This window comes from Anser anser (assembly GCF_964211835.1).
Source record: "Anser anser genome assembly, chromosome: 17".
NCBI classification, from domain to species: Eukaryota; Metazoa; Chordata; class Aves; order Anseriformes; family Anatidae; genus Anser; species Anser anser.
Genome location: NC_139738.1, coordinates 2,578,785 through 2,598,300, shown reverse-complemented (window position 1 = coordinate 2,598,300; position 19,516 = coordinate 2,578,785). Strand labels below are relative to the sequence as shown.

Below are 19,516 nucleotides of genomic sequence, written 5' to 3'. Positions count from 1 at the left end.
TACCAAGCTACCAGCGTTGATAGCAGGAATTGATGGCTCCAGTGCGTGGCCAGCAATACTCCAGCCTCAGGTCCTGACATCCACAGTGGCATCTCACACCAGCTTAACAATCACTTCTGAATGTCTCTGCCCATAAATTTAAGCAAAGGGATCAGCAGCAAAAATGGGTTTTAGCATTTCGTTAAAAGTCTGCGCAACAGCTTTCCTAGCTGCTGGGCTTTAGCTTGTACTAGGGGCGGCCGATAGCCAGTCCTGGGGACAGAAACCTCAACATGATGTATCTGTGAATGTCGTTCCCAATACTATTAACAGTAATGCTGTATCTAGATTCTGCAGACTCCTTCATGTCGAATTTTACATGCCCTGATCTGCCTAAACACTCTGATCTTTTAAACCAGTAGAAAATTGTTCAGAGTTTGGATCACATACATAAAAGCTTGGCTTTTTAAATAGCTGCTGCTGCTTAAGGCTCCATACACCAGCTGCTCGTCAACTGGTATTTACTGCGTTGCCTTCGGTGTACACTTTGTACTTTCTTTTCACTAGCTGAAGAAGTGAATGCCTATTGCTATGGTTGGTAATGATTAGGTACCACTTAGGACCAGTTTTATGTACCTCTGTTCCTGGAATGCAAGGTTTGAATCTGTTACTTGTATGCCGAAGGATCTTCTTGCATTTTGAGAGTGCAAAATTACACCCTTAAATTGTCGGTACAAGGATTAAGATTCTGTTTAGAATTTGATACAGCTACATAACAGACTTTTCTGTTAACAGTGTTTCTCAACATCTTTTAGCTGCAGGCTTCTGGCTTTCTTGGAAATGTGGAGCTGAATGTTGGAACTGCAATTGCATGTTACTTAGCACAAGAAGGAGCAGATATTAATTATGCAAACCATCGGGGAAAGTCTCCTTTAGACCTTGTTACAGACGGAAGGATTGTCCAGATCATCAAAGACTTTTCACAGAAATTCAGGTAAACCCACATCCTCTGGGAACTGGCTGCAGTAAATTTCCTTGTAAAATGTCAAGTGCTCCCCCAGCACTGTGGTGTCAGAGCTGCCGTACCAGGAAGGGTGAAGCTTTCCTGAAACACATCAGATTTCAGTCAGAGCACCTTCTGTTTCATCTGGAGCTGGATGCTGGCACTGTGTTTGTCAGGGCCTCTTTAAGGGTGCATACTGCCATTGGAAACAGTTGGCAAAAGCAAATGAACGCTGCTCACGTAAATTCAGCCTCCTGACTTGGAGAGCCCTGAGGCGGTCTGAGAAGACTGTCCACCGAAGGCAAGAGCAGCTCCTCTCTGCAGGGTAATTTTGGGTTCTGTTTTGCTTTCACTGGATTCTGCAGTTACAGATATTTAAAGTCTGAACAGAGAGGAAATGCAATGAAAGAGTGGGTGCCAGAATCTGCAGAATTTATTCCAGAGCTAGATAAATGGTTGTTTTTCAACTGACGAGAGAATAGCTTAGAAAGTGCCAAGGGGAGAGTAGCAAGTCAAATTTCTCCGGTTCTGAGGAACTTTTGTTTGGATTTTGACTTTGCAAACATGAAAGCAGAGTTCTGTTTGATCTGAGAGCATAGACCTGCAGGTATGTTACTGCTGGAGGGGGAGCCAGGCAGCAGCTTCTGTAATTGGCCATGCTCCTGGTTCATTTTAAATAACAGGTGAAATACATCTCTTTAAATGTTTTTAAACATCTGGGGATTTTGTTAGTGGAGTATATGTTGAAATGAAGAGGTCTAGAAGAGAAAAAGCATTTATAAAGAAGCTGTTGTCACTTTGGTAGGAAACTGGTTGGCAGGTTCTTCAGAAACTTACCAACTTTATATCAAAAGTTCAAAAAGCATCCCTTCGTAATACTCCTGGTGGGCCGGGGGTTCTTGGTAATAATGAAGACATTTGTTAGTGCAACCACCATCCTTGTCCCTTCTGTTCAATCATTGCTCATTCATACAATTAAAGAGTTTAGGTAGTAGGTCTAGCTAGCAGATGACTGGCTGGCAGGAAAAGTAATGGATGGGTTGGAGCTCGTAGTGTCAGGACAGAGGTCTGGATGGGTTATGTAAGAGCCTGGGTTATGTAAGAGCCAAATTCACAGACAGTCACCCCGGGCACACTTCAGGAATATGTGAACAGACAGCATCCTTAGGGCTGCACTTTTTAAATAGCTCCTGAAAGCTGGCCCTCTTGGTAGGTGACTGTACTGTCAATACCTGATTGTTGTCCTCCAAAAGGACAGTTCCAGCCTGTGTAAACGTTGGATGTCCCTGCTCTTCCGCTTTCTTTTTACATAGATTCAGTCAGAATCCAAGCTAGAGGCTGAGTTGGTCCCACAAAGGCACTGAAGGCTCACAAGTTAGAGCCGTAGTTGATCAGACAGCAGTCTCCGTGTGGAATGCTTCCCGGGGATTAATGCAATTTTATCTGGTTGCTGAAGAACGACCTGGAGTATGTGGCTCAAATCTCACTACGTGTTCTCTGCTGCAGGGAACAGCAGGTTTCTTCAGACTGCTCAGCTGTCACCTGCAGCCTTCGCCGCGTGCACACCACCCCCAACACGATGACCAACCTGAGTGTCTCAAGCGTGGCAGTCCCCACAGAGTGCCTGGTCTGCTCAGAGCTGGCCTTGCTCATCCATTTCTTCCCCTGCCAGCACAGTATTGTCTGTGAAGGTAAGTCCTTCTGCTTTTTCTGTTTTTCCTGTTCCGCCATGCAGCCTCCCTGTCTAGACTCTCATAAATCAAGGTCTATCGAGCTGTGTGTGACCTGAAACAACCCCGGCATGAGTTCAACAGCAGTGTCTCTAGATAGGATGGCCAAAGCTATCTATGACAGGCACACGTTGTTCTGAGCACCTGCTGATCGGCCCCCCAGGCAGTGCTCATGGATGCCCTGGATAATTCAGAAGGAAGGCCAGATGTTTCAGTTCTGGCTGGCAGTGTTTTATCCATCAAAACCTCCTGAGAAGGATTTCCCCCTTCTCTGGCTTTTGTTATGCATTTGTATCTCGGTTGTTTTAATGGCAGCTTGCTCAAACATGTCTGCGAGCTTGTAAACCTCATCAAGGCTCCCTCAGTCTGACCCCAGGGAATTTGGTAAGGACTGTGTGCAAGGGCTGCATCCTTTTCACACAGAATAAAAAGCTGTTTTGCATCCACAGTGCAGCAGTTCTGGCAGCACAGAGATGTGAGGAGTTAAAGGTGTTTTAATTGCTACTGACATAGGAAGGACTAAACCAAAAGCCTAGGAGGTAGCTCAAAAAGAAGGCCATGTCCTCATTTCCATGCAGAAACAGTCTCATAATCATCCAGGGAATTCTCAGGTCATTTAAAAGCTGATGTTCTTCAGCCTGTTCTCTTCCTCTCGCTTCTGGCACCAGTGGGCTTGATTGTAATCACTCCTTGTATCATTTTGATAGAATGCTCCAGGAGAATGAAGAAGTGCATCAAATGTCAAGTGACAATAACCAAAAAAATCAAGCAAGGTATGTGTGCTGTTCCTACTGTTCAGTGCTGTGTATTGGGAAGGGTGCTTCACAGCGTTTGTTTGAGCAACATCAACGATTCTCAGAGAAATATGCATCAGGAAGAAAGATGTGTTTTGGGGGGAGAAAAGAGGGGAATACCTGTTGCACTGATCACCTTCAGAGAAGAAAAAGTGCGTTCAGCTGGCGTGGGCCAAAATCAAGCTGCATAGACAGGACATTTGAGGAAGCTAGATCTGTGCCTGGCTTATTCTGTTCATCGGGTTCTCTGCAGTTAGAACTGCAGTCTCCTCCGGTCTACCTATTTACACAGGCAGTGATTTAACAATGAAAATTTGTGAGAAAGGAAAAATGGCATCTTGTGGAAGCCTTGCTTCTCACTTGGCTGAAACTCCAGTGCCTGTGCAGGGCTGGCATTGGCCAGCTCTCCAGGAATTGTTGAGCTGGGTTGTTTTGACAAAGGTCTTTAGCCCCGTCTAAAACAGATTGTCTTGTGTCTGTGGTACTCCATCCAGAATGGGTAATGTGTGTCATCAGGATGGTGGCAGCTTTGCACTTGCCTTGGAATTAATCCAGGTTGCCCACTGAAGCTTTTTCCATAGAGGTTATGACAGCGGTTATGATGTCTTTAGAGCCAAGATCACTCTTAAGGAAACTCTGTAGCAGTGGACATGAAAGAACTGCGTGTCCTGCTGCTCATGTCTTAGCATTGTGTGACTTGGTTGGAGTCAGGTAGTGGTTTTCTGTCTTGATGCCTGGACAAATGCACAAGGGAGCAATTCTGTCACGTGGCATCAGACAAAGGCAGCTGGCAAAGACAGAAATCCTCTTTGGAACTCCAAAGTGTGGAGAGGGAAAAAAAAGTTTGCCTGACGGTAGACAGGAGCATTTGTCTTTGCTCCAGGCTGCTAAATGGCATCAAAATGGCAACAAGAATTCCAGAGGAGACATTTGCATGCAGATTGCAGTTACAGAAAGGAACATCCAAGTCTCTGAGTGTATCAGCAGGACTTAACTATGAGTGATGTCTTCAGTGTGTCTTAGCAAGCGCTCTGTTCCCAAATTTGCTTCACTTTTATGGATTTGAAGTCACTTCTTGCACTGCTGAACTGCAACTTGTTCCAGGATGTTGGGGAAAGGGACGCCTATATTGAAGTGTAAAGCTACCTAATCAAAGATTAAGGAGCAGAAGATGAGCAGAGGCTGTATTAAGCTGAAACTGGAAAGAGTATATTTCCCAAAGCTGGCAGTTTTTCAAGTATTTGGGGTTCTTTCACATTTCATCTATGTAGAACAATTATCTCTATAAGGTCCACTGAATTTTGCATATAGAGTCGACTAAAGGTCTCTACTTGTGCAGCTTCATGTGTGCAAAAGTCCCTGTAAGTGATGTCAAGTGGTGTCGTCTTGTTTTACCACGTGTGTCCTGAAAAATACCAGCAGAAATTTGAATCCCAAATGTAATCAGGAGGTTGAGAGAGCATGGTACCGCTAGCACTGTGAGGATTCCTGGACTAGTATGGCAGAACATCACAACCAGCACCGAAAGCTTTTCCTTAAAGGTAGCACCAGCGTATTCCAGAATGCTAAGGCAGGACGTATCAGACATTTGTATTTTCTTTTTCTTTCTTTTGTTTCTTCTATCTTTTTTTAAAAAAAAACAGGCAGACAAAAGCAAACAAAAAAAAAAAAAAAACAACAGCCAAGCAAGAAAACAGGAAAGCAGCACTGGCCAGTGTGTAAAAAAGAATCATCTTGGGCTTTTTGTTTGTGGACTCCCTGGATGAGGCTCAGTGAAGAGAGTTTAGTCTGAGCTAATTGCTGCTCATTGAGGGACAGCCTGATTAAAGAGACGCTGCATGAGGCAGAGCACAGTAGCAACTAACTGTCTCCCTGCTCTCCCACCCTGCAGACAGCACCGAGGTGGAGTGCAGCCCGAGCTCTGAATCCACAGATCAGAGGAAGCTCATGGAGGAGCTGCAGAACCGCTACCGGCAGATGGAAGAGCGCATCACCTGCCCCATTTGCATCGACGACCAAATCAAACTGGTCTTCCAGTGTGGACATGGCTCTTGCCCAGACTGCAGCACAGCCCTTACTGTCTGCCCCATCTGCCGGCAGGCTATCCGGGAGAGGATTCAGATCTTTGTCTAAGGATATGCTTGCTTCCCTTCCCATTCCCACCTCCCTCGTTTACTTCCTTTTTGTTTGCATTTTAGATGAGAAGTGCTGCTCAGTCTGGGTTTGGCTACCTGCAAAGCCAGCGTGAGGGGGGGGGGGGAGACAAATAATGTGATTGGGGTGGAGGTGGAGGGAGGGAGTCCCCTCTGCTTCCAGTGTCATACGGGCAAGGAGTGGTGCTCGAGGGCAGGCGGCCACCTCGCCTGGTGCTGCTGATCGATCAGAAAGATGTGAAGTAAAGAACGCTGGACTGTCGACTGAAGTCAGAAGAGACGTGCAGACCAGAGGTGACAGACTTCCATACGCAGGTGTTTTCAAGGGCATCCAGCTCCAGTGACTGCAGCACATCCAGTGCCCCGTGGGGGCAGAGCTGGAGCCTTGGCACTCGGCAGTGCTCTGAAGGAGACGCTGTAGAAGGATCAGCCTTATCCCTCGGCAGGCAGTGGCAAAGCACACGCTTGCACCTCACAGGAGAAGATATCAGAGGAGATCAGTCCTGGCCATCAGTCCTCCTCGTTGCCTGCCGCTGGTAGGGAGGTGATGTCCTCAGACAGCGTGTTCTCTGAGCTGGAACTTGCGGGCTCAACAAGAATTCGGACTGACAGAGGCAACTCTGGATGTGGTGAGATCCTAGGGACAGAGCGTGTGCCTTAGAGATAAAGTAGTGAAGACTGATTGGGGAAAACGTGTTGTTACCACAGAAACTTCTACGTGACACTCTTCTTCCATGTTTTTTTCTGCACAATGGTGTGTTCAGAGACTCCTGAGCTTTCTATCCATAATGCCAAAGGCAGGTGTTAAATACTCCAATCAAAGTGTAAAGAAAATAAATAGTAATAATTAAGAGATGAGAAAGAGGGATTTCATTTTGGTTTCTTTGTTTTGCAGCAAAACTTAATAAAATAAAATCTATATTTTTCCTGAGCATTAAAATGAATGTACAAACAGTAGCTGAACTATGGATCTGGCTGTATTGTGTTTCCCAACTGTCTGACTGAAGAAATATTATCCAGTGAACCTGTCCTGTAAAGTAACTGTTGGTGGAAGTGCCAACCTGTAGGGCTAGCGTGCCATGCGTGTGTGTATGTATCCTTACGTGTTTGCGTGTGGTATCTATCTTTAATGACACAATTATACACAAGTGATACTGTTTGTTACATCTTGCAAGCAATATTTAAAAAAAAAAGAACAAAACTACTGTGGTCCTCTACTATCTTTGTTCATTGGCAAAGAGATGGCAAATATTTTAAAGAAATCTTTGATTTTGTGTCATATCTGGTAGCTATGGATGTAACTCTTACTTCATCTTAGTCCTCTGGTGGTGTGAAAAAGTGCTGTCACAGTGCCTGATTCTTACAGACGATCTTTCTCCAAATATTCAATTGAAGCTGTTACAAATTCAGTGGGGTTTTGATACAGAGCTACAAAGTAGGAACAGATTTAAACCCACATGGGCTCACATTTAACTCTGAAAGAAGCTGAAGCTGAATTTCAAAATCACCTTTGGTAAAATCAGAAGTGTGGATGTATTTATTTATTTCCTAGAAGTTCATGTTAGGGTACGTGCCTTTGGGATAAGCAGGTATTTACCCAAGTGGTTGCTGTATTGTGACAAGGCATCAGGTGAAGAGGACGGTGCAAAGGCTGCTTTCTGGAACGACGAGACCGAACCACCGTTACGGTGTAAGAGCTGCCCTTTGCTTCAAGTGAATCATTTTCCAGAATATCCATTACCCCACCTGGACGCTGAGCGTTGCCTGAAATACATTTTCTTCACAAGCCTCTGCATCAACTCCACCTGCAGTTTACAAGAGGTGAACCCAGTTGATGCTTTATCGTGTACGTTAAATGTATACGTGTGCTGGCACCTGGGCAGCAGGGCACGCTGCTCAATGTTATTATTCGCATCTTACACTTAGGGCGTGTCAGTTTATTCAGGAAAAAACAGCAGGGTACATCTGCTTTTTTTTTGTTAATATAATTTCTTTGGACACTAAATGAAGAGAGGCTTCCAAGTGATTGTTCCCCCTAAAGGAAAAAAAAAATTAGAATAGAAAGCTCAGTTGGAAGGGGCCTGCAAAAATCGTCTAGTCCAGCTGCCCGACCACTTCAGGGCTAAGCATATAAAAGTTAAAGCACATTACTAAGGGCATTATCCAACTGTGTCTTGAACACCAACAGGCATGGGGCATCAACTACCTCACAAGGAAGCCTATTCCAGTGTTTGACCACTCTCACGGTAACAATTTCTTTCCTAATATCCAGCCTGAACCTCCTGTGTCACAGCACTGAAGGAAGACTGCAGATTTCGACTTCCAGGTTGCACAGCTGTTGCAGCAGAGATTTTCTTTTTTCCTGCTAATAGAGATCTTGTAGAGAAAGAAGAGCTCCCATCAATTGTACGTTTTATTTTTTTATTTATTTTTTAACAAATTCCCTTTCAAGAGCTCCTGATTTTTTTTCTGTCTGCAGTTCCTTGTATTGCTAAATGAGAGATGGAGTTTTGCACAGCACAATGTACCTGCTTACGTAGCACGGGAACTGTAAGCGCAGCTTTGGGGTTGGGGCTATATTCTTTCATTTCCCTGGTTCTGCTGTCATTGCTTTTGATGCCCGAGGAGCGAGAGTCGAGCCGTTAAGCACCGTTTTGACCCTTTCATTTCCTAGTGAGAAGAAGGGAATTGCTGCACCAACGGAGAAGAACCAAGCTGGTCGGCGGAGCTGCAGGACAGGAGGGGATCAGCAGGAAGCAGATGCCTATGTCCAGGTATGGTTTTTGACAAGCTTTGTCCTCGTGGCAGGTTCAGCTCCACGGGAGTCTGTTTTCTCCTCTTCCATTTTGGGGAAATGAACTGGGGAGCTCTGTGTTTTCCCTGGGTCTTCTGAATTGCGGCTCTGTAGCTTCCATCAGTGTTGATTTTGAAAGATCTTGCTGAGTCTGGTATAAATCTTTAAATACGAGGCAGCAGCTGAGACAGGTTAATGCTATAACTAATGGGCTCTGTGTAATCCTCCTAGCTGAAATGTCAGCTCACATTTCCCAACTGGCCTACAAGAAGGGGGGTGGTTTTTCTTCCATTAACCAGCCTCTTCTGGTTGCAATTTTTCCACAATATTTATGGGTGGTTTGAACACAGGCTTCTCATGAAATTGAAATCGATATCATTATTCCCAGGAAGGAGCCTTCTGTAGGAAGGGCATTAAAATGTCCCAGGGGAAAAAAAGAAAAAGATATCGTCCTGCAGGCAATAAAGGACTTTATTTTACTCACATGCATGGAGCATAGCACGTACTTTACTAACCTGGGTACTCGTGTGACCTTTATTGAGTCTTCACGGTTGGATTTTGTTTATTTTTTTAACTTTACAAGAGGTGGTTAGATAGGTGCAAGTTGTCTGGTTGTGAGAGCTCTGGGTGTGAAAATTACCAAACTTTTAAGAAGTTTTCCCCCACTCCCCAACCCAAGAGACCTGTACGCTGGAATCTGACAGCTTTGGCTGTTTCGGGCCAAGATGCAAAGCAGCAGTTCTCAGTTTCTCAAGGTTTTCCATCAGCACCTGCCATTCCAGGCTGTGCAGAGCATCCTCTTGCTTTGAAATGGACTCTTGGGATGTCTCAGCGTGGATCCTCCAGAAAATGTCTAGTCGCTTATGCAGTCTTGGCCATCATTTTGGAGTGAACACAGTTTTGCTGTGGATACTTATTTCTAGTTAGTCTTTAAATGAACATGGTCCTTCTCAGTCAGTCTCCTATTATTGGAGAATTTCTGTGCTTCCTTTAGAATACAAAGGAGTCTGTGTGCTATTCTATTTCTTGCCTTTTAGTTCAGCCTCAGGAAATACTTCATAACAAGTGTGACCCGTTTTACTTTCTTACTTTCTTATGTATGCTGTCACTTAATTTTTTCCTGGCAGATAGTGTGCTAATCCAGCTGGGAGACTGGTATTTGACTTGGCAGCTGGTCTCATGAGCAGGCTTTTCACGCAATTGGATTTTCATGGAAAATTGATTTTGTAAACCTGCCATTATTCTGGGCAAAGTAAGGACACAAGCTTGCAGGGAGAACAAACCGTCTACCCAGTCTTGCGCTTTGTAAAATCTGGGGATTCTGCCCCATTTTATTACCACTGCCATGACACCGCCGAGTAAAGCTGGATTTGCAGTGTTTTCTTTTGCATGGGTTTGGTGTATTCTGAGTCCTTGCAGACAGCTATCGGGGATCGCTTCCATCTGAACAGACAGGGGATTAATTCGGCACAGCTGGGTGACTTGGCTGAAGCTGGAGCAAACTCTTAGTGCAGCCAGTGCTAGGTGGCTCTTCCCAGATTTTGAAGTAATTTTAAATCACCCTTTCTGCAGCTGAAGAAAGGTAGATGTACCCTTCCCATCCCAATACGTGCTTTCTCATCCTTGGATTAAAGTGACTTTTCTTGTGTTACCCTCTCATCAGAACAATGAGTTTTGCAATCACTGCAGAAAAAAGCACGCTCGTATCCCTCAGAAGAGGTGGTTGGCTTCTTCCTCCAGCTGGGAAGGGCAGTGAAACGCCACGGAGGTGCCCTGCGCTGAGTGCTGCCTTGTTAAAGCCAGGGTAAGAAATTCCAAGCCCCTCCCAGGGAGCTTTATAGAACGGAAAACTCACAGCGTAGTCAAAAGATTTCTTTTCTGGAAACATCATTAATATCTGCAGCAGTGCGTGAGGGATACTGCACCAGGGCTTGGAAGACTGGGTTCTCGGGGCTGTCTAGGTAAGGAAATTCCTTGCAGGACAGCTCAGGTCACAGGTGGTCACTGGTACTCCAGAAATGAGAACTCTTCTGCTTATCTAGGCCACCAAAAAGCTTTGCCTAGGTTTTTCTCATGAATTGTTATGTATAGAGAGAGCTCTGAGAGGGCATTCAATCACAGTTGTGCCAGGAGCAGACATGTCGTGTCACTTGGTGCGACCCAGAAAGCAGCAACCTTTTCTGTGTTTGCTGAAAGGGTTACTTACAGAGATACCTAGGTTGGAAGAGTAAAGGGAATAAAGTAGGCTCAGGGAATGCTTAGATCTCACCTGTCTGCTAAGCTTTACATCTGGGCGTTGAGCAGCCACCTGGGGTATTCTCCAACCTCCTCTTCGACGAGCCGTGGCCTCATGAATTCAGTAGCACACTTTGCACACACGCCCATAGACAGAAACCTGTGAATCCTGGCTTCCTCCAAAGGAAAACAACAGAGTGGAAACTCTTTATGATGAAACTGTCACAATTGCCTTTGGGTTTGGTTCTCTCTTAGCTAACAGCTCTTTTACAAATAGCTGTGAGCGCTCCTTGAAGGATCTGCATTGTTTGTCATGTCTCTTCCCAGGGATCAGAAGGTGTTGGTAGGGCAGGTGTTCTCCAGTCTTCCCTGGGAAGGTCGCTTCTTGGATCAGTTCCTACCACGTGCACGTCTTTGTCTTGCTGTGAATTTTTTAAGTAAACTGAGTGCTGCTGAAAGCAAGTGGTTCCCAACCCAGGAGATGGGAGTCATCTTGAAGGGTCAGCCCTAAGCCTTCTGAAATCTGTACGTGGGGTTCTTCCATTTGGCCTCAGTGATCTTCTTGGAAGAGTGCTTGGTATGCAAAGGGGTTGCATGATCCCGGAGCAGAATGTGCCTGCTTTCAGTGGGCAGGAGGTGGGCTTCAAGTTTGGAGGAAGTAATAATGGAAATATTTGTAATCCCGTTTCCTTTGACCACTAAATTATGCTTTCTTCAGAGCCCAGCCTCGGGTTCTGTGGTTCAGTTAGTCTGCCAGGGAAGTAATTCAAGCTTCCCTGTTTGAAAAGCGAGTTTGAAAGTTTGGTGAGAGGAGCACTTGCGTGAGGACTGAGGTCCTCCACCTTCTTCTCAGTCTCCACGCCAGCAGATTGAGGATCTGTTGATTTAAGAGAACAGTGCTGACAAACAAATTCCCCCACAGTGTGTGTTGATTTGTCTTGTTTATTTAGCTATGACAGTCCACTACTCTACGGTCTATGCATCCCTAAGATACTTCAGAGCTTTTAAAAAAAATAATCTGGTCTAAATAAAATAAGTTGTATTTCCTTGTCATATGTACTGTATGGGGTAAAGACCTGTCAGCATTTTCTCCAGTTTATTTACGCTCTGAACAAGAGGATGAAGTTGTTTAACCACTGTATCTTTAGTTTGTTTTTTTTATCTGAATTCCAGTCTTCATTGTTAATTAACACTCCTTTTGCAAAGTCTTTCTCTATCCAGGAAAGAAGGTGGTTTGTGTTTTTTTTTTTTTTCTGGTACAGATGCTCTTTCCTCCTCCTACTGGCAAAACTGAACTCAGTCCTAGGAATTTGTTGCTGATGGGCTTTGTCAAGCCTGTTTATTTATAATTTACTTTCCCAACGTGATCTGCAGTCTTTGAGTGGCATTTTCCCCTGGAGTCCAGGATTTCGTGGTATGTCTAGAGCTTTTTCCTTTGTTCCTTCCCTCGTGCTTCTTCCATATTCCAGCGCGGAAGTATCTGTTTCAAGCAGACTTTCTAAAGCTCTTCACTTGGAAGCGTGGCCAAAACTCCACGTTTTACAGACAGCACGAGACTCTGGGAACAGAGGGAGGGAGATAGCTTGTCTAAAGGCAGAGTCAGGAAAATAACCCATTCTCCTTTGATTTTGTTCCCATTAGTCCATTCTTTTCCCATGATTTCAGGAGGACGGGTCCCTCCACAAACAGATCACAAGTGATGAACGTAAGCCTACCGAAGAGCAACAAAAGAAATATCCCCACGATCCAGGGGAGCAATTCTTACTCCTTATGGACACTTTTTTATCTGTACATTAAGAAAAATTTCTCCCTCATTTCATTTCGGAAATTCTACTCACTCTGGGGCGGGAGCTGGGCTGCTGAGCTCCTAACTGGGGTCAAGAAGATGTCTCTTTGGTAACTCGAGGTCAGGCCGGTACAGGCACTTCTGTAAGCTGCAGCTTCAAATTGACACTTAAGCAAAGTATTCCGTTTTCTTTGCCAGCTGGAGCGAGCCCTTGTTTTCAGCTCATTTGCTATTCAGCAGACCATGGATTTTTCGAGGAATATCAGCAGATCACAAGGGGTGCATGACAGAAAGAGGGAGAATACTTGGGGGACTAAAAAAGCTCTTGTCTCCCCCTCCCTGGGGAATGTTGCTCCCTGCTGTTACTCCAGACACAGTCCTTTCTAGCGCATGACCCACTGAAAAAGTACAAGATTTAACCACCATTCCCACAGGAACCAGGCAGGAATTTTTTTTTTCGAAGTTGTGAGATGAAGGGATAAATATTTAAGTCCTTTTTAAAATAAGAGCTATATGAGGATTTGCTAATTCTTTTCACATGGGCCACCAAGGAGCCAATACGTGGTAAATCACATTCAGCTGTGCGCCTTCCCCCTCCTCTGCCTGGGCTTGGACTCGTGCCCCAGAGATGAAACACTGGAGCTCCCTGTCCAAGTCACCAGACACAGCCTGATGTCAGGTCCTTCTTCCCGTCTTCTCCACCCCCGTGTAGACCTCCCTGTTTAGGAGAGGGGAAGCTGGTGGCAGCAGTTCGGTCCAACGCTGAACAATATGCGCTTAGTCCGTCAATAAATAAGAAGTGCTTTGGTTTCACGTGGGCTGAGGTTTGTTTTGGACAGTCAGACGGCCGGAATTACGGCGCTCACGGCCGTGTTCCGTGTAGCACCTCGAGTGTGAGCGTGGGCACGGGGCAGGAGATGGCTCTCGGCTCATCCTGGGACTCGAACGAAGCAGCACCAGTGGGGTCCTGGCCTGCAGCACCACAGCCAGCTTTCCTGGTGGCAATGTGGCAGACCTAGAAGAGACCCGTTTAGAAATAGTGCTGAAAGTAATGTGTAGTTTTAACAGTGCTGAATAAAGGGGAGGAGAGGGGGAGAAATTACAGGAATAACCCATTATTCTTAATGGTAAGAATAATGATGTGAAAGCGTATTTATTTTTGAGCTAAAACTTGCCCTTGAAAATGTAACCGTACGCCGTGCATTATATGGCAACCCATTTTAAACTAAACACCTTGGCAATTAAGATTGAAAGGAGCAAACTGAGGCTGAGGTGTTTTAACAAGGGAACTGTGTTGTGTGGTGCGAATGATCCGATCCTTTCTGTCCTCCGAGTCTCCAGCTGACATCGTAGGTTTGGTGCAACATTCGTTCCCCTCTGACAGCTGTTTACAAACTGCTTTTTCATGTGACTTTTACTGCACGCAGAGATCTCCAGATAAGCATCCCCCACTGTTTGCGTAGAAAATCCCAGCTCCCTGAAGATGGCATCCAGGTCCTCGTCACTGCTGCTGACAGCATGAAGGCAAACCAACCCAGCTCTGTCCCTCGCCTTCCTCTCCCGTTCCCCATTGCACCATATGGATTCCCTCAGACCGTAATGTGTTCCACTGCATTTCGACGCTGTGCAGAAGCCGAAGCCAGGAATGTTATTCTGTCCAAATAAAGTCAGGCTGACAGTCTTTGCCTGTAGTCCAAGCCAAATACCCACACTTCAGAACCTGAGACCAGCAAAATTCAGCTGAACTCCAAAGTCACAACTGCACTTTTCCACCCTTGTGTAAAGTCCTTTCAGGGGTCGGGCTGCCTGATAAATCATGGAGAATATTCTCAGCTTCAAAGAACCAAAGGTAAAACTTGAGAGTTTTGACTGTCCTCTTGCCCTTGGTATGGAGCAACACTATCTCCCAGGAAAGGGGCTGGGAAATTGTCTGAAACATCTGAGAGAGGCTTCAGAAACAGTGAGGTTCTCCGGAACGCGCTTTTATTAAAGATCTAGATCGTAACTTTCAGGGGGATCTGACCCAAGATGTGTATCTTATAAAAACCTTTGCTTTCTCTACAGGGGGACAAAGGAAATTCTTAGGTCCCTCAGGCTATGTGTTTGTAAGTTCTCAATTCATGTTTTAAAACCCAGGTCCACTTGTCATCTTCAGGACCAGTAAGACACTAACGGGTGCTTTGAAGTCCTGGTTTCAGGCTCCTGCTCTGCGAGATTCCTGCTTGACCTCAGAAAGCCTCCTGCGCAGTGCTGCGGTCTCAGCACTGACCACAGGTGCAGGTAAGGTGCAGATAACGGCGCTGCCCTGCCCTCAAGGCAGATGTGAAGCTAAATGCTCTGAGACTGAGACACTCGGACACTTCGGCAGGAGGAGAGGCCACACGTGACGGTGCACAGGGTACGTTTTTCAAACAGCTCTGACTCGTACGAGCCTTATGAAGGGCAAGTGCACTCACTGCTGTTACGCAGTTGCACGGCTGAAACTCAATGTTCTTCCAGCACTGTGTTTGCTAGCAGTATTTCTTCTGAGCCAGTACTACTTTACTGGAGGAAAGTTCTTGGCTAAAGTTTCAGTCACATTCCAAGGCAGGTCTTTGCTTTGAGATTCCCCTTCTCCATCAGTCTTCTGCAGTCTGCAGACTGACAGAAACGTCTTCAGGGGCCTGAGACACTGCTGAATTGCGGAGCCGCTCACTGACCAGTTTCTTGCTTCATTCTCTGGTCGTAAAAACCATCGGAGGTGCATTTGCACCACTCCTGGGGCTCTAAAGAAAGCACAGGTTGGGGGTGCTCAGGCACAGACATGTCTCGTTCCGCCAGCTGTGCTACTGGGATGCGGGGTAACTCCCTGCAAAGTGGCGGCTAACAGCTGAGACTAGACAGGATTTCAAACTGCTACAGTTCGGCTGCTTTGGTCTGCAGGTGTTGGAGCCCTGTACCCTTGCTTTCTGCCCTTTCCTCCCAGTTCTATCCGAAACTTCCTTCTGTGTCACTCCTCCTTCTGTCCCGGTGTCTGAACAACTCCTGCGCTTTGCCCACTCTGCAGAAAGCGCGGTTTTTGTCTGGGGGGGAACTTGGTAAAAACTGAAAATGTTCATGGAACTACACACAGGCTCATTGGTCATCTTTGCTCTGAGTTGTTTGAGAAATCTGGGCCAGCTTTAGTCCCAAAATACATGAAATCTCTGAAACGTCACAAACCCGATTACGGACTAGGAAAAAAATGTCAAATTAGATTATTTTTAATTACTTTATGTACAAGAGGTTTCTGAAACCTTTCCATCTTTCAGATATGCCCTAGGAATGTTTCTTACTAGCATCAGAACTGCCTGCTCCCTGCCTTTGCTGGAGCTGGGAGACAGCAGCGAGTTCCTTTCCTCTGCCTGGCCAGAGCCGTTCAGCTGAGGGCCCCACCTCCGAAGTGCCGAGTGTCCCGCGCTCGGTGACCAGGCAGAAATGAAGACCTGAGAATTTCTGAGTAAGCTTTTAAAAAGTCCCAAACTGACTCAAGCCCACAGCCCGGAGATGCCTTAAAGGCTTCAGCTGCTCTGGGCAAACTGGCCACCTTCCTTCTCCAAGTCTGTCTGCGGTTCTCGAGCTGAGGTACCCCAAACCACCATGACTGTGTAAATATTCCTCTTTGTGAGTGTAACAACCCCTTACTGGGTCGCTCTCAAGTACACAAGGAATTTGCAGGAGTCACTTGCCAAGTTTCATGGATGAGGGAGTTGATGTTTACTTTGATCGGAGTTTGTAAACTCCCCGACCAAAATTTCCTGAGTGGAGAAATGGTGCTTGCTCTCGCCCAGCATCTCCTTTTTCATTCTGCTCCTGAAGCCAGGCTCTGACAAATGACAGCTCTGCTACCACGGAGCACCCTGAGCAAGCATTCCGCGGGCGTGATGCTGGCTTCTGGATTCCCTTTTCTGCCCCCTCCCCCAATTTCTTCATTACATAAAGCTGACAACTGCAGATTTGTCCTCTGCTGATTCTACAGGCAGTTAAAGAGAAGAGTTCATGTCCATCCCAGCTTGTTTCACTTTGCTCCTTCCCCGCCAGCCCAACTTTCAGCTGCAGTAATCTGATACCGCTTGGCAGAGGCTAAGAGAATGAGAATTTTTGGCACATTGGAAAGAGGCTTAATGTAAAGTCGGCTTGCTTCTTGCTTGCTTTTTTTTTTTTTCCTTTCCTTTTTTTTCTGAAACTCTCGTGGTTCTGCACAACTCTGGCAGTAGCTGCAGGACTCCTCACAAATGTTCCAGATGCAGCTGTGAGCAAAAGGATTAGCAATGCATTCTGCAAAGGGGATGCCTTAGGAGCTCTCATCTCCCTCTAAAAAGTACTAAAGACTGACATGGAACAAATAGAACAACTTTCTGCAAGCAGAGAGAAGAGCTTCAGCTTCCTCTTGGTGGACAAGAAGAAGAGCAATGGCTATCGAACCCTCGTGGGATTTTTGTGCATATTCCCTGTGGTGGCTTTGCTGGCTGTTGTGGGAGATCCAGCTGGAGCTGCAGTTCAGAAAAGTCAGGTAGGGAAAGGATCAAACTCTGAAAAGCTTGGAAGGGGAGCGGGGATATCAAGTGTGTGTGTGTGTGTGTGCTGTTTTTAGAAGACTGATAAACTCAGGAAGCAATGTAACCGATATGTACCTAACTGTGCTAAGGCAACCAGATTTATGTCTATTCAAGCCCCTTTATGCAAAGGATCCTGAGAGGTTACGATGCATCTAAATAAAATCAGATTACTAGAGATGCGTACACAGCTTGCAGACGACCAACTGGTGCCTGCACAAAAGCTTTGTGTTTGCCCTCAGAACTTGAGCTCTCCTGAGCACCTCTGCTCTCCCAGCCCGGTGTGATGTGGCACACACATATTCTGGTTTCTGCAGCAGCTGAGATTCCTAGGAACTCCAGAGGCAGGGCTCATGCTGTAAGACTGAAACTGGGAGTTGATGCTGGATCTACAGAAACTCTTAGCTACGTTAACTCTCTTTCAAGGTCTATCCGTTAGTAAGATAAGCTGGGACAGACTGGGCTTCGGGTGGAGCTATAGCAGGACACTGGGACTCTCAGAAGCTGATCTTCACTTAATCTTCGCTTTTAGCTTCATTTTAGCTTTCAATTTTAGAAAAAGAAACAATTTAAGAGCTTTTATCACTTGCTGCTGTTTGTGTTTATGATGACCCTGGCAGTAGCATCCCTCATTTGCATCACGTATTCAGGGCTCTTATTAACTTGGTTCTGAGCCACGGAGTTGTGTTGCTGTTTAGTTTGAGAGGGGAACTGCACGACTAGGAGAGAGAAAGAATTACATTCATTACAGCTCAGTGAAGTGAATTAATGGAGGCCTGACTGCCCGGGGTGAACAATATAGACCAGGGATGCTGACCAGTGTCTGCCTTTGTCTGTATATATTTTAGTGTCTGTTGAAATTGTTAAGGGAGGGCATTGAAACATCTGTCCTTCTTGTGGCATCTCCCAAACTTTTTGAATACTTAAGACCTTAATCGACAGTCGAGTGGGCTTCCTCCTGGGAATTGCTGACCTCTTCTCCAGTTCTGAATATTCCCATAGTCTCGGCTCTTTGGCATCCAGACAGATGCTTTGATCCAAATTACACTGTAATTTTTAACTAGATCATTCCCGTTTCTGTCAGAACCCTAAACCTGAGCTACAGCATGTGTGTTGGGCATTGGTTCTGAGATGAAAAGCCTACTGTCTTTTTACACCCTATGCTGGTGTAATTTATAGCCCCGTGGCAGAGAAGGCAGAAGAAGCAGTGCCCATCACTCAGGCCCTGCAGCTGGTGGCTCGGTGCTATCACAAAGTGGAAATGGCAGCAGTTGGGCTGTGCATTATAGAGGCCAGAAAGCAAACGTGCTGTGTGTTCTGCTGGCTCTGCTAAGGAGCAGGGGGATCTATCACAAACAACTACCAAAGGGTGTGAATGTCTGACCCCATCCCCTCATCAAGACTCCTGAGTCAGAGCCTGCAGACAGAGCAGGAATTCCCAGTACCAGCAGTCCTGGGCTGGTGATGCCAGAACGAGCGTGCAGTCAGGCCCTGTGCTGCAAGGGATCATAGAGAAAGGAACAGAAGAACATAAGAAGGTAGGATTTGCCTAATTCTACCCTACTAGAAAGAGTTGCAAAAAGGAGGATAATACCTTACTATCCCATAATTATGAGCTAATCTTCTCCAGGCTTCTCTTACAGCTCCAGCAGAACTGAGCACACCACGAAATACGGGTTCTTCAGGCAGATCCCAGAGTAGAGCAAACTAGGTGACAAAAGTTAAAAGGGAGAAGTGACCCCGAGTGCTCGTTCAAGAGCAAATTGGCATCGGAAGGCTCCCAGAAATGTGATCAAATAATGCCCTGCCAAAAGCTGGCAGCTTTGAAGGTAAGATAGTTAACGTCTCCCTGTGTCACAGGTGACACTGTGTGGCCCTTGCGTGCCATACGTTTGCTTTGCTGAACCCAAACCGTGAGTCAGGCCCACGGCCGAGCTGACAGACAGGCTAGAATAGAAGGCTGTCCTAGAAAAGAAAGATGCTGAGGTTAGAGCAAGCAGAAGCCAGTGCAGCGCACAGACATGAGCAGAAGAAACTGGTTTCCTGTTGGGATAGAGTCCCTCAGCCTTTCCCCAGTCATGACTAGCTGCAGTCATGGAGCGATTTGAGCAGTGTCTGGCAGCTGCAGCTTCTGGCTTCTCATCCTTCCTTGCCATTGGCTTGCTGTAGGCCAGGGATCTGCTGTTTTGCCTCTCCAAGCCTCAGCTGTTCCACGTGTAAAATGCAGACTTCTGTCGGATGTGCTGCGAGGTCGGACAAACTCAGACGGGTGCAGCTTTTGTAATGTTGCCACTGTACGTACTGCGTAGCGTTGGTCTCGGTGCCTCTGGAGTAAAGATGACCCAGAGACATTCGGTATCTTCCTCCTGAAAGGGGAGGCAGAGCAGGTGGACTTCCAGGGATCTCTGCTGGTCCCATGCCTTTACCTCTGCTACTGCAGGCAGGGGCAGGCATGCCACCAAATGTGA

At 46.2% G+C, this 19,516-nt stretch overlaps 1 protein-coding gene across 1 annotated transcript in view; it reads left to right on the top strand.

Annotated features, from left to right (window-relative positions):
• The window catches only part of LOC310882912 (E3 ubiquitin-protein ligase MIB2-like), a 53,575-nt gene that overhangs the window by 22,383 nt on the left and 11,676 nt on the right, over positions 1 to 19,516 (top strand). Inside the window, 6 exon segments of the mRNA XM_083802383.1 lie at positions 795 to 973; positions 2,489 to 2,673; positions 3,420 to 3,491; positions 16,673 to 16,758; positions 16,762 to 16,808; positions 16,810 to 17,005. Coding sequence (XP_083658509.1) covers positions 795 to 973; positions 2,489 to 2,673; positions 3,420 to 3,491; positions 16,673 to 16,758; positions 16,762 to 16,808; positions 16,810 to 17,005 — 765 coding nt within the window.